The 15912-nt window shown below is 31.6% G+C and overlaps 1 protein-coding gene across 8 annotated transcripts in view; it reads right to left on the reverse strand.

Annotated features, from left to right (window-relative positions):
- The window catches only part of LOC128172140 (transient receptor potential cation channel subfamily M member-like 2), a 58100-nt gene that overhangs the window by 7193 nt on the left and 34995 nt on the right, over positions 1-15912 (reverse strand). For 7 of the 8 annotated variants that reach the window (XM_052837941.1, XM_052837949.1, XM_052837964.1 and 4 more), the window contains 8 exons: positions 15567-15741; positions 14481-14640; positions 12080-12270; positions 10765-10897; positions 9577-9730; positions 8363-8465; positions 3715-3860; positions 8-99 (listed from right to left, as the gene is read on the reverse strand). In XM_052837941.1, the coding sequence (XP_052693901.1) occupies positions 8-99; positions 3715-3860; positions 8363-8465; positions 9577-9730; positions 10765-10897; positions 12080-12270; positions 14481-14640; positions 15567-15741 (1154 nt within the window). Of the gene's footprint in view, positions 1-7; positions 100-3714; positions 3861-8362; positions 8466-9576; positions 9731-10764; positions 10898-12079; positions 12271-13025; positions 13217-14480; positions 14641-15566; positions 15742-15912 lie in introns of all 8 variants that reach the window. The other variant, XM_052837916.1, reaches the window with a different exon arrangement.

Genomic DNA, 15912 nt, shown 5'->3' on the forward strand with positions numbered 1-15912 from the left:
AACATACATGAAGATAAGGTCTATAGTATCGGCCCAATATGGATGTTCTTTAACCTCAGGTGCCTCATATATAACTGGATCATATTCCGGAAAAGGAATCTACAAATACGAAAATTCAAAATGGGACATTTTTTTTTTAAATTACCAAAATTTTATGTATATGAGCATAAAAAGAAAATTATTATGCTTGTAAAATATATATATATAATACATGTACATGTATATATAGTGTTCACTTAAACATTCTTTGAACATTTTTCTCTTATAAACACAGAACATCAGGCATTTTATATAAATTTTAACATTTCTTTGCATCATTTGGTCTAAAAAAAAATTTCAATTCTATAAGCCAGAGTAAATGAAAATCATGAAGATTTGGCATAGCTTAATTTATACTTACAACCGGTAAGCAGTAAAATTCCATTCATTTGAAAATTTACAAAAATCTTATAATCTAAAAATCATTACATGTAAATTTTAAAAATTCAAAATTGCAAATAATAAGGTTCTGAAGCACATCAAAACCTTTAGTTTTATGCAAGGAATAAAGCAAAAAACTTCCTAGACTACAAAATAAACCTAAAACCAAAAAATTTTTCGATGTCGAATTGAGTACAAGTTTTTAAAAACAATATTTTATGTACCAAAATTTGACAATATATATATTACTGCCTTGAACAGAAATTGTTTACAAACAACAAATGGTCTTCATTGTACATGACCTAAAAATATGTGTTGCTGGACCACTCAGAGCATCAAGAGGTGTTAAACAGTATGAGTTTAACTTTGAGAACACCAACATAAACTATGAAAATTTATGATGATGCAAATATAAATATATCAACTTTTCATGAATTTGCATTTAAATGTAATAAAATTTGGAGTGGTAGAAAATGTGCTTTGGACAGCAAATAGCCTAGAAGAAGCAGCAGACTTAAGGGTCACATTGCTCACCTGAGCAACACTAGCATAATGAAATCTATCCCCAAGGATCATGATTTGGACAAACTTGAATTGACATTACCTAAAGATGCTTCCACACAAGTTACAATTTTTCTGATCCTTTTCCACCCAAAAGATTATAATTTCTTTATAAAACTTGAATCTACACAATCTGAGGATGGTTTCAAAAAGTTACAGCTTTTTTAGGCAAATGCTTTTTATAGAACAGATTTCAAAAGATTGTTAATTATTCATTCCTAGTAAGTTAAAATTTGACTTACCCCCCCCCCCCCCCCCAACAGTACGGCCCCATTTATTGGATTAGATATTTGAATAATCAAAACTTTAATCATACCAATAATTATCTTAAGGCATTTGTTTTTATAATCATTAAACTTTGATTATTGATCAGGTGAGGACAATGACTTAGTACTGTGGAACAGATCACATTTGATTTGCCTAAGATGATACGGAGCTAAATTATATGCAAGAGTCACGAGAAAAAAAAGAAAAGCCAGAACATTTTTAACAGATATTTCGATAAAATACTTTCCAATTTATTTTGAATCAAATACATTTGGTATATGTTATCATAAGTTTTTAGATGTTCTTTTATTTAAGATAAGATCAATAACATTATTTGATTAAAAACAGACTCTCAGTTTCAAATACGCCAAAAACATCGAGTTCTCAACTATCACTCGACTAAAGCCTCCGATTAATCAACTTAGCAAACCAAGTAAAATTGACATCCCTAATCAGTAAATATTTGGTCAATTAGAAACATCACCTGATGTTCACAGTTTTTACAACTGGGAATAAAGAGACAGTAAAATCAAATTAAAACATGGAAGAACTAGCTGATAATTTCCAAACAATTGTAAGCAAATAAGATGGCAATTTTTTAATGCACGTGATACTTGGTGTGTAATACAAATCTATTTTAACTGAGATGCATGGGTTATTATGTCTTGAAGTCTTCATTTTGTTAACATATCGTTCTTTGGTGATGAATTGAGTCACAAAAATACCTCAAAAAAATAAAATAGAACTATATCTATGCATCAACAAAATAATTGTTTGTGCAAAAATTAAATAATGCTTTAAATTATTTAAAAATTAGTTATGAAACTTTAAAGAAAAAAATATTGCAGAGTGCAATATTGTCTCTACACTTATCAGTATTATCCACCCTCTTTTATCTTTTCAAGACTAAGAATTAAAAGATTTTTAAGATCTCAACTGTACTAAGAAACTATGTGAAATTCTGAGGTTTGCAATAGTTTGAATGAAATTTGATCTTTGGCAAACAAGGTGAGTATTTAAGAGAGCTGGATATTTGTGGCCATTTTTAGACTCCATTGGCTTGATGGTCATGGCCATTTTGGAGGGAGAGCTAGCTGTATAGAAAAATATATGAAAATATCCAATGTATACTGTGGAATCAGTAGATTTCGTTGCGGCTCAATTTTCGTGGAATTCGTGGGTACCTCTCATCAACAAATTAACATTCTCCACGAATAAATAAATTCGAGTTATAAAGTCCTATTTCGTTTTATAAGTATGAAAATACACGAAATTACATCCTCATTAACATGCAGAATTTAAGCATTACACGAAAATTGACCCCCACGAATTTTAATGATTCTACAGTATCATTTCTAAAAAGCTAAGGATAATATGACCGTTAATTTGTTGACCTACAGCCTCCTGTCAGTACTAGAGAGTTTTAGAGGTTGTCTAATAGCATAGAAAAACATCTAAAATGATGCAAATGTATGAAATATTGTGACATTATTGATCAAATCAATAACTTAATATCTTGTTCTCTTTATAAAATAAAGAAATTTTCTACTTAATGATGTGATAATTAACATCTTTTTTAAACCACTTACTTCTCGAATAAACTAGTACCCTTTAAGTGCAAGAAGAGTAATATATGTCAGCTACTGGTATTTTACAAGAGGCATAAAGGCCACATCAATATCTGGAACAACAATGTCTGACTCTGACTCAAGTACCTAAGTAAGCTTTGCAATTTCCAAAAATAAAGACAAGATGTGACAAAATATTTTTTTTTCCCCCAAGAATAATTATGTGATAATATTTCTTTAATCAAGAAGATGTTAAAGTAATCAAATGAGCAACTCTTGTTGTCACAAATACCTGATCGAGTAGTGATATGACCTTGAACAAATGACATGCATGTAAAAGCACCACAAAATATCAAACTAAGTCTGTAGCATCTATTAACTAACTTTCATTAACAATGACTTTATTTTACAATAGTTACATTTTTCAGTGTCTTTGCATATGATAACACTACATATCAATTTTGTACCATATATTCCAATAACTTCAAATGACATATCGTACGATGGATTAAAATTATATAAATATAAGTAATAAGAAATTATTCTTTGAATATTACGATGTGATAATTTCGGTCAGGGTGTGAACTTTTAACATAAAGCTCTTTGGGCTTTATTGGTTTTGATCACACCCTGACCAAATTATCACCTCATAATACTCAAAGAATGTTTCCTCATTCCTTAAAAAAAAAACTAGCAGAATATGCACTAGTATATTGGATATAATAGTAGCAGCAACTAGTCTTTTTTCTCCACTACAGAAAATGTCAGGATTAAGTTTGTGGCTGAAAAAGATCTGCAATATTAACACAATAACACTCTGACATGCAAATCATCTGAAATTTTCTTACATAAGAAATTAATATAAAAAATGGTTAAGCCAGTAATTAACAGTACTGACCTCCCAGCTGACTTTGTGGTCAGGGACGGGGAACCTGTTGATAAGACTTTGGGGGTAGCAGGGCAGTCTAGCCTTGTAGTTTAAACGTTTTCTCTCCTCTACAGTATTTTTTACCAATGCCTTGTCTTTCTCCTTCTTCTGTTTTTCTACAACAAATAGATTATATCATATTTATAAATTGAGTGTGCACTGTGGTCTTTTATCATTATTTAGATCACCAATTAAGATGGTCACAGACTTTTTCTATTACCTATCATTATTTAGATCACCAATTAAGATGGTCACAGACTTTTTCTATTACCTGCATGTATTTAAAGCAATATGAGCTGCATTTTTCATGTTGAATTTCTTTTTTACTAAAATGTTCTTTTCTACTTAAATGACAAAAATATCATGGTATTTAAATTTCTGTTAGCCGTATTTTTGTGGAAAAGGCCATTAAGAAGCCTTATTTGGAGCAAAATTGAATTATTGTCGTCCTGTACAAAAATTGATTTGCTATATATTCCTTAGAAGAGAAATATTTCCTTTGACAAAAATTAATGATTTTTTCAAACCTTATTTATCATAAAAGTTTAAGTTATATGCAGACTTATCATACTAGCAGGTTTTTTGCAGCAAAATAAAATTCTAAAAAATACAGCTCATATTGCTTTAAGCTACCCAAAGAAGTACATGTAGCATTTTAATTAAGTTTTAGTATACATTAATTTTCTTCCACATAAAAACACACATTTAAACCTAAATTTCAGTCACCAATCTCTGTTAATTAACTGCAAACTTCATAGTTTGATAAGTTTTATTATATTTTGTATCTCTTTATTTAAAGCATAAGAATAAAATTCATTACCACTTTTGTTTTCTATTCAATGTAAAAAAAATGAGTTTAAGAGTATTTATATTACTGTTGTGCAAAAATGTTTTTAAAAAATCATACTTTTATTTTTTTTACTATAAAAATCTAGTTCTGATGCTTTTTCTGGCATTCAAATACCCTTTTCACCTCAACATTAATTACTACATATATTCAGAAAGTTTCACATTTATTTTGTGTTTTGAATAATTTCTAAGAACTATATATTCAGCACAAGGTTCATGTATTAAAATACATGTATATGCAAATTGGCAAAATTAGAACTGCATGAATAAAGAAAATATTCTTGATGTTAGAACATCCAACACTAATCTACCGATGAAGAAATTGATGTTATGATTTAACTTCTGTTATGCACACTTAAACATACTTTCCTGCTACCTTGCATACAAGCATGTTATTTAATGCATCCACATTATTGCAAGTGGATAGTAAGCTAAAAGTTATTCTCTTCTTATTTAAGCAAGCTGGCCAGTTGGCAAAGAACTGACCCCTGGTTTGGCAGTATAGTTAGAAAAGATAGTTATCTTCTAATCAAACCTCATGTAGTATATTTAAACTGATATAAAGTCATAAAACCAAGATGACTGCAGTTATGGGGTGGGTTTTTTGTTTTTTGATTTTTTTTTTTTTTTGGAGAAACCAAAATAGGATTACAAGTTGTTACTTGCATGGACTTAATATCATTTACTGACTTTTTTGATAAGCATGACAGGGTCTACAAATATGATATGAAAAATTGATGCACTCTGGGGAAACTCCAGACATGTTAATTTAATGTCAGACGACACGTTCCTCGACATATGATAATTATTTTTCAAATTTGCAAAGGCCTGATAATATACCAAATGAAATTATTACTATGTATATTATTCTTAAAATGATTAAAATTTAAAATAAATAAATAAATACACCCCAACACCAAAACGTTTTATAATCTGAATGCTTTGACTGAAAAGCAACTACCATGAGAAATCTCTCTATCAGTGTATTTATACCTGTGCAGCATGGGAATATATAAATATAAATACTTTCCTGACTTCATGTCAGCTTCAAACTTGGAGCCATTAATATTAAGCAAAGCATAGAAAATCAGTTCAATGCCTGGAAAAGTACGGCTATCTGCACTAACTGAACAAAAAAAATCAAATTTGTTTCAAATCCAGAGCAGTTTCTCTGCAGAATAGGAAAACATATAGCTTTTTCATGAAATAGCTTAAAACATTAGGACAAATACAACATACCCCTTTTCTATACCCATGTCTCTTTAAAAACAGGGTTGCAAGGGTTACTCTGAAATCAGTTCAAAATGGTGACTTTAAGGTTACAGACCTTTGATCAGTACCCATGATTCTTCTGAAGCAGGGTATATGTTTAAAATAGTGACAACCCATAGGAAACTATGGTCATAAGCTGGACAATATACCCTACACTTTCAAGAGTGCCCCTTCCTCTGGCACAGCATTTTTTTTATCCTTACATGTACAGTAAAAAGTATAAATATATATCTATATACACCAAAAATCAAATACCTATTACCATAGTATAAATGATTAGCATATGCTGGCCTTCTGTGGCTAGTTCTTAATTACTGGAGACCAGGTAATATGGCAGTTGGAGTTGTATGGTGTTAATAAACTATGATAAGTTATAAATATAAACTATGAACTCACATGTATTACTGCTAGACAATATCCCATGTTTTCAGGAAAATTTCAACAGGAATTTAATATTGGTGTGAATTAAATAACCCTCCCAGGTTCTCTTATATTCTTCTACACAGGTTAAATGGAACTTAGTTTTCATTGAACTATTGATTAAAAGAAATTTGAGATTCTTAATTACCGGTAATATGGCAGTTGGAGTTGTATGGTGTTAATAAACTATAATAAGTAACAAGAGGCCAATTGGCCTTAACGGTCACCTGAGTAGCATATAACCCATACACAAACTTGTTGAGGAGTCTCAAATATACATTTAATTAATTAGGTTTCATTCTGGAGTAGAATAATTATAAATTTGTAATGACGACCACCTCCCTGCCTGAAATCTTTTTAAAAAAACTATGTAACCTATTATTTTGGTGAAAAACTTAAAGATCTGGTCTACAAAATCATGAATCCAGTTTTCCTTTCAGGTGTGTGGGAGTAAAGAAGATAATTTTTTAACATTATATGCATTAAAATCTATACATCCATTTTGGCCCTGCCCTAGAGTCAAACCCATACTTCAGGGGACAAGAAAATTAAAATTCCAGTAAAGGACTTCCTGGTAAACATAATTATAAGTCAGTTTTTTATACAGATATGTGAGAATAGAGAAGAATTTTTTTAAACATAATATGCATTAACACTATATTGCCATATTGCCCCCCCCCCATGTCCTGAACCCCTGACTCAGGGGTCATGAATTTCACAATTTAGGTAGAGGAATTAGTGGACATCATAACCATGTATTCAGTTTTTTGCCCACATGTGTGGGAGTAGAGAAGAAGATTTTTTAAGATTTAAAACAGTTTTACTATATGGCCATATTGGCCTGACCCTAGGGCCTGAACCCCTAACAAAGGGGTCAAGAATTTAACAGTTTTGGTAGAGGGCTTCACTGACATTATTACCAGGCATTTAATCTTTAACAAATATATATGGAAGTAGAGAAAAAGATTTTTCTAAGATTCAATACATTTTAACTATATGGCTTTATTGGCCCCACCCTAGAGCCTGAACCCCTGACCCAGGGGTCATGAATTTCATAATTTTAATAGAGGGTTTCATGGGCATCATAATCATGCATTTAGTTTTTAAGAAATATATATGGGAGTAGAGAAGAAGATTTTCTAAGATTTAATACATTTTTACTATATGGCCATATTTGCCCCACCCTTGAGCCTAAACCCCTGACCCGGGGGGGGGGGGGGGGGCGGCGGCATGAATTTCACAGTTTTAGTAGAGGGCCTCATGGACATCATAACCAGGCATTTAGTTTTTAACAAATATATATGGAGGTAGAGAAAAAGATTTTCTAAGATTTAATATATTTTAACAATATGGCCATATTGGCCCCACCCTAGAGCCCGAACCCCTGACCCAAGGGTCATGAATTTCACAATTTTAATAGAAGGCTTCATGGACATCATTATCATGCATTTCGTTTATAACAAACATATATGGTGGTAGAGAAGAAGATTTTCTAAGATTTAATACATTTTTACTTTATGGCCATATTGGCCCCACCCTAGCACCTGAACCCATGATCCAGGGGTCATGAATTTCATAATTTTGGTAGAGGGCTTCATGGACATCATAACTATGCGTGTGGGAGTAGAGAAGAAGATTTTTGAAAATTTAGCTTTATTTCATATTTGGCCCCACATGTGGCACCATGGGATGGTAGAGCCATATCAATTTCTCGATTTAGATTCCTCTTACCATAGAGATGCCTCAAAAATGGTAACAATCGGCCTTGTAGTTTCTAAGAAGAAGTTAAAAATGTAAAATGTTATTGCAAGACAAACGGCGAAGGATGAAAACGGATAGCAATTGGTCACCTGAATTAACTCAGGTGACCTAAAAAGGTGTAAAAAAATTAAATTAAAAGCCTCTCAGATAAATGGATGCGGAAAAATTATAAACAGAAAACCACCATACATGAGCTTTTGTTCACCTCAAGTGAGCAAAACGGTAAATACGTATAATTCTTAAAATCATGATGATAGTTATTCTAAACATGATAAAAGATCCAGATTGTTCTTTGAAATTGTGAGCTTGAGCTTACCATTTTCTCTCTTGTCTTCAAGCATCGGTGCCACTCTTGTGTTCTTCTCTTGTTCTTGTAATATTTTCATGATCCAATTTAAAGCTACAGTACTTTGTTGCATCTGCAAAAAGGGTTTTAAGTTGACATACCACTGCAATCTTGAGAATTTCAAGAATAAAAAGAAATTAAACAGAAATTAAAATGCCATGATACAATTAAATTACACAATTTTGATGAAATAAGAAGAGGCAAAGGTGTTTCAAGGAATAATTGCATATCTATGGTATACCAAATTCACAAAAATTAGCTTAACATTATTATAGTTTCATTTAGTCAATAACTAGGTTTATCGACATTGATCAGAGTTAGGGATTCATTAACTGTACTTTTTATCTGAAAATCCATATTTAAAATTTGTTTACTGTCTACATGTGTATAGTTAATGAATGGTCTTCAAAGTTCATCTGTAAATAAATAAATGTTAACAGTAGACTTTGGTGATAAATGTAGAGTCACTTCTGTAAACTATAATTTACATTCATTAACTATATTTAAAACCAGCTAATCATAGTTTCACAAATTTATCAGATAAACTAAGTTTTGCACTCACAAATGATTTTTTTCAGTGTTAATTATAGTTTATAGGTCTGTAACATTACATGTAGAGGATCAAGCTATACTATGGTTAATGGATGTGAAATATAGATAACGTTGTTATCTTTATGTCCATTAACTAAACTTTATAACCAATATACCTACTTTATCAACTCTAAATCTACGTGAAGCTCATTTTTGTGAATTTTATAACATGTCATATACTTGTATATTCACTTTAAGACCAAAAAAGCAACCCCCAAGAAAAACAAACAAAAACCCACCACAGCCCTTTACCCCGGCCGGCCTTTACAAGGCACATGCACCTGACATTATAAAATTAACAAATATATATAATATATAAAAAAATTAAAGTTTTAAAGATATAGCCTTTACCCTATACTCAATAATACACAAGGTACCCACCGCTGCCATCTTGGATTTATTTCAAACTGTCTGATCAGGTGAAATCATTTGCTTAATATTCATTGGTAAAATTAGTATGTAATTCTCTCCATTTTCCAATCTAAACTTACAATAAATTCAACCAAAATGGTGCATCCTTCATAACTTCATCTACTATAGTTTTTATTTTGAAAAATACCTTTATTACAAAACTACCATAAAAAATTTGTCACCTGCTCCTCCAGGGCCAATAGTCTCTTGTCCATTTGTGGAGGCATCCTGACCACCTGATTAACAGGGGCCTTGGAGATAGGTGCCTGTCCCGAGGATCCCGAGGTGGCCTGCAAATCCTGTAGCTCATCCAGCTTGAAGAACAGCTCATGTATCCTAAAGAAACATAATAAATGCATCAGAAAATAACTCTCTCTCTCTCTCTCTCTCCCTCTCTCTCTCTCTCTCACTATCTCTCTCTCTGTGGGGTTATCTTAATTTTGGTGAAATTGCTGTAAATTCAGAGCATTGTAGGAATAAAGTGTATTACAGTAAACTGAGATGGAAGAGTTCATGACAGAATTTTGAATTTCTTTTATACATGAATTACTTGCCATTCGTAGGTGAAGTTCTAAATCATTTTTCAAATTATTTACCCTCAATTATAGGCCTACACAAATAATTGTACTGTGCCCAGTAAGTGTTCGCCAATAAATACCGTATATCCAGGGTGTTTTTCGCATGTCAAAAAATTTGCGAAAATGGGGAAAATGTGTACAGTAAAACTCGTTTCGTTTAAACATGGATATAGCAAAAAATTTTTGAGTCCCCAGTAAAATTCTTAACAAACCTTTGTACAATTTTACAGTAACTGTTATAACGAATTTGGTTATCACGAATTTATATAGCAAACTGATTTTGAGTCCCATAGAAATTAATAACGAAATTTAACACTTTTATAATGAATTTCTTTCAGTTTAATAAAGTTTGCACTACTATTTAACATAATACTTTGAATAAATTTATTTTCAAATAAATTTTTTGACTCACAATTCGATCACTATAGGTATCAAAGTAATATATTTTTATTCTAAGCCTTTATATAATAACAAAAGATAGGCAGTTTATATGAATATTAACGAGCATAGTCATATGCATCGTTGCAAACCCCAGCCAATATGTATGATCCTCACCCATCTGACAGCTAGAGAGAGCCATGCAGACTCAGGACCGTGGCAAAATTTAGACAATGAGTCATGTGGAATAACATGATTTCTTCATATGATGTATGTATACTGTACCATTGTATATTGTGTATCTAATATCATATATACATACCATATTAAATAATGTATGATTCACAAACATATTTAACACTTCTTGGTACAATGAAACGACAGACCTGAAAAAGTTTATAATATTGAACGTACGATTCTTGTGTATTAATGACTCGGTTTTCAATGTTTTTCTTCTCTTCTAGCTCCAGGCGGTTCATAAATGCATCTGCAATCATATTTTCCCATTGCACTAGCTCTCTTGCCTTGTCTGATGAAAACCTTTTGACTAAAATCAAAAAATAAATCAACCAATGAAATGAGTATTTCACATAACTATAAAAAAGATTCTTTCTCATAGATATATAATTTTTAATGATATATTGGATTCAAACTTAAATCAAAATTTAATATGCAAAATCCTATAAGAATGAATTCAAAAAGATGATGCAAAAAAATGAAAGGGATGTACAAAACATGTAATCAAGCTTCAAATACTGCTGAATGAATACACTCAGCATGCACTTTAACTGCAAGCCATGCAATTTGTTCCAAAACAACCATGCTTAAAAAATACAAATAAAATATTCAAGCTTACCACTAATTTGAAAATCAGCCTCACTTACACTATATATTCAAGCAAAAATGTGTAACATTGATAACAAAAATGAACACTACTCACTGAATTTTAAGTCACTAAAAATTTCACAAAAAAGCAAATGAATTATATATGCATTCACTTAAAACATTTATTTAGACCAAATAAAGAGGTCATCTAATGGTAGGAGCCGATCCTTTGAGGTAGTGACAATCAAGAAATTAAATCACCTACATGTATAGGATTGGTGCATAAAACAAGCAACAGCTCACTTTGTGTTTGTGTATCAGGGGCTTAATTAACTCAGGGTGCTATTTATCATGAAATGGACGAACACATGACATATCATGATAATCATGATGTTATATAGGCTGCAAAGGCTAACGATGTTAAAGTCAATAATGATTGGCTACAATGATCAATCATGGATGGAATTGAAACAAGGCTCATGTACATAGTGAAGGGTAAAATAAAAATATGTGCATGCAACCTATTGATTCATTAAATACATGTAATTAACTGCAATCCTTTTCTCCATCAATTTTTATTGTGTCAGATGTGTCTATATTTTGACAGAAATACCCAAAAGTTTGATCGGTAAAAATCAATGTAGATTAATGTGCGATAGTAAAATGCACTTAATAAGATGTAACGTTTTCTGCAGACTAAACCAAAAATTTTTTTCCAAGTTTTCCCGCCCATCATTTCTATTTTGTTGGGATGTATAAACATGTACATGACAGTTGACTATGATGCACATTAATTTGATTTATCTCGTGCTGTATGGGAATCTGTGAATGGCTTTACACAATGTATGTTTTTCGAGAATATGAAGTGAAGTGGTTGAACAAACTGACAATTATTCTGACTTACTCAAGTCACTGGGCTGACTGGACAAGCAGAAGGAACATTTCCCGAAAATCCATCGAATGAACAAAGCCATATGGCTTATCAGAATAAGGGGTGGGGCCAGGGTGGGGCGTGTGTAATACTCATAGATCAGGCGGTAGCGCTGGAAACACCAGTACTGATCAGTATTTTCCTGTACAATCTGATATGTGTTGCTGGAAAGAGAAGAAAGTTGCACAAAAACAACATATAAGGCTGCTTAGACTGACTTCATCAGCGACTGGTATCTAACTAAGAGTTAAACAGCCATGCAAAATACATTTATCAAAGTTATTTAATAGATTCATGCAGTTGCTCCTCTTATGAGCTACATCAGTGAAGAATTATAATCTGGTTTAATTTGATCGAAATATTAGTTTATAAGTTGAAAGTAAACTTGAGTCACCATTGGCTATCAATGAAAATTTTATCCCTCAGGATAGTTTCATTTTGTCTGGCAATCAGAAAGTTTGCAAACTACAAACCAGATGTTTAACATTCTTGTTTCTGTAGCAAAATTGATTTATGATTTGCATTTGGTCAGGACGCAATTCTAGTACATGTAATATAAATACTTTAATTATTTTTATAAACATCTGTTACAGAGGAGTAGACAATATTTCTTATTAATTAGGCTAGCTAACTTGACAAGGAGTGGATATTTAATTTAGAGGCAATCCCTTTCCTTACGACAATTTTAGTGTTTATAATTATACTGTTCCATCTAAAATAATATATGCACAAAGAAAGCAACATCAACTTTTTCAAATCCAGCTGCGTACTACTCTTGCTGAATTTTACAAAGAAAAACAGGGGTACCATAAATACTAATACTATAGGGATCGAAGCATGCTAAAAAAAAAAATTAAGATACCAAAAACTGAAATGACTTCAAAATCATACTTTAATTGAATTACTTTATCAGACTTACTCAAACTGTTAATTTGGTTACTCCTTTGCTTACAACACTTACTGCTACATTGTTGTAGCAATAAATAGAAATGTGAGATCAGACAAAAGGGGGCAGGAAGGGGTGTGCGATCACAATATTCTCGGATCGTGTTAAACCGCATGAACTTCCAAATACTGTCAGTGTCCATTTGTGTAATCTCAAACGTGTAACTGTAATTAGCAATTTAATACATGAAACCCAAAGCTCCAAGATTTTAAAATAATTCATTTTCGTTTATAAATGTCAGTTTTATATCAGCATTCCACTGTAAATAAAAAAGGTAATTTTGTATTAAATACATCATCAAAGTACCGTCTGGCACAATTGTTTAATTCATGCATGTATTTTATTTCAACAACCTGGGAAACTTGCATGTCAAATATAAAACTCCTGCATGAATGTTATTGATTGACCATGCAAGGACAGAATATAATAATACAAAAGCATTCAGGCACTTCATGCTGAAACCATCTATTTTCATACTTAATTTAGACAATGTCCTTCTTACCATAATAATTTTAACTTTAAGGTCTACATTTCAACAAAATCTTTTATTCAAATCTATGTTCTTTAGGGTAAAACCTAATTTTCTAATTGCATGGTCATTATATATCTGTTGTTAAAAACACTGAAAATGTGGTGGCTAAATTTTGAGACAATGAAAATTATTCATTTCTATGGAATTTTTATTTACTGACAATTAATGTTAATCATGCATGATACAAGAAGCGGTAAACTGAATTGGGAGTAGAATTCAAATCACATGAATGGTTGTATCATCATTTCTAAATGATAAAGTGCAATTGTTTACATACAAGAAGTATATATAGCAAGAGGAGATAGAAACTTTTTTCCATTTTCCACGAAGTATACAATATTAAGAATTGGGTCAGATAGGAGCTGGCTGTAAACAAATTGAACAATATACAAACTCAAGACTAAGAGAACATTATTTTATAAGAATTTTGTATATACAGTTATTATAACAGTGTCACAGAAACAATCTAGACCTATAAATATTTACTTTCAGATTATATTTCCCATGTGTTAATTTAAATGGGAAATATTGGAAAATGTTCATTTTTTCAAAAACACATGCTGAATCTGATCAGGACATATTACTAAGCAGAAGAAAAAGTCACCAAGAGTTTTGAATAGATTTGTCATTGTATGATTTACTGAAAAATATTCACACTTTTTATTGTCTGTCTGTGACAACCCTACGAATCAATTAGATTAAGAAGTTTATTGCAATTTCACAACAAACTTTTTTGACAAGAAAATTGCATTTCATATAACTTTGAAATTTATCAATTAGAAATAATCAATAGGGATCTGAAATGCACTGAAACACAATCATTAGTACTAATTAATCAAATTTATTCAAATATCAAGCACAACACAATACCTATTTGGTAACAAAGAAAAACTTACCTGAACATAGCAATGAGTAGGTTTAGAAGTAGAATATTACAGAAGAGCACGTAAAAGCCCATGAGGATTGGCACTGCATATCGACTGACTGCAGAGGGACACCTAGGTAAGCTGCCATTACTGTACACACTGTCATCAAAACTACAGTCTGGCTCTTCCCCTACAAATAAACATTAATACCAAATTTGTTGATGCTGCAATAATTTAAGGCAATAATATGCCACAAAATATATCTTCATAATGGAAATTTTAAAGAACAGATAAAACCTCCGGTTAGTATTAGGAATTATTAAAGTTATCAAATACTTTAAACAAGAGGCCCACAGGCCTTGATGCATGGTCACTTGAGTACCATAGCTGTTGTTTGCATTTTAATTAGCTTCATTTTGAAGTCTAAACTCCACTGACTAATATCTGCTTTTCTTATTTCATGTTTGAAAAACATTCATTCATGAGAATGGGGTGGTCAGTTGGCATTGAGATAAAGTATCCCCCCATACTTGACTATCACTTGTGGTAGTTGTGCCTAAATTGATATATTGACTAAATTTTCTTAACCATTTAATCATTATAAAGTTAATATATCATACAAAACAGTATAGTGCAGCTTCAAATAAAAATATCTGCTTCCTTTCTGTGTCATTCTTGTTCCCTAACTTTATAATTACAGTCTTTTCAAAGCACTAATGTGGTCACATGTACATATAAGTATATGATATGTTTTTATATTAAGCAGGTTATTTGGGAGTGTCTGTACTGAATTCAATATCAATGAGATTATCAGATACTGGGGAATCATTTATATTTGTAGGGGTCAATGTTCATGGGTCATCAAAATTTTCTTGGTTTGCAGGGAATTAATTTCGTTGGTAGCAAGTGTTATTTTGCAAATTAATATAAATCAAATGCTTGCATATATGTTCGTGGGGATGTAGATTCGTGGGCAAGGGTTAACCATGAAAGCCACGAACATTAGTCCCTCACGAACAATGATTCCACAGCATTCATGATTTTTTAAGTACAATTAAAGCTCAAAACTTTATCTATTATCACATGAAAATTGCAAAATACTGATGAAAATTTTACTTTCAATATCTTCCAAAAAAAGTTCCCCATACAAGTTCCAGTATCCAAGTCTCATCACATTGTAAACAAGGACTATGCTGAGCTCTGAATTGGGGTACATGACAGAGTATGCTGCTATTGAGTAAGACACCACAAACACCATTAGGATGATGATGAAATACAGCAGGTCCTTCAGCTGTAAAGAACATGAGATACAACATTACAGCAGACATATTTACAGCATATAAACAGTCCAAGGGAAAGATGCCTAAAATATGAAATGATTGGTAGCACCATTACATGGCATTTTTAAAATAAATAAACATTTTAAAGAAGCTGCAATTAATGAATGAATCCAAAGTGTTGC

Source organism: Crassostrea angulata, chromosome 1 (genome assembly GCF_025612915.1).
Source record: "Crassostrea angulata isolate pt1a10 chromosome 1, ASM2561291v2, whole genome shotgun sequence".
Classification (NCBI taxonomy): domain Eukaryota; kingdom Metazoa; phylum Mollusca; class Bivalvia; order Ostreida; family Ostreidae; genus Magallana; species Magallana angulata.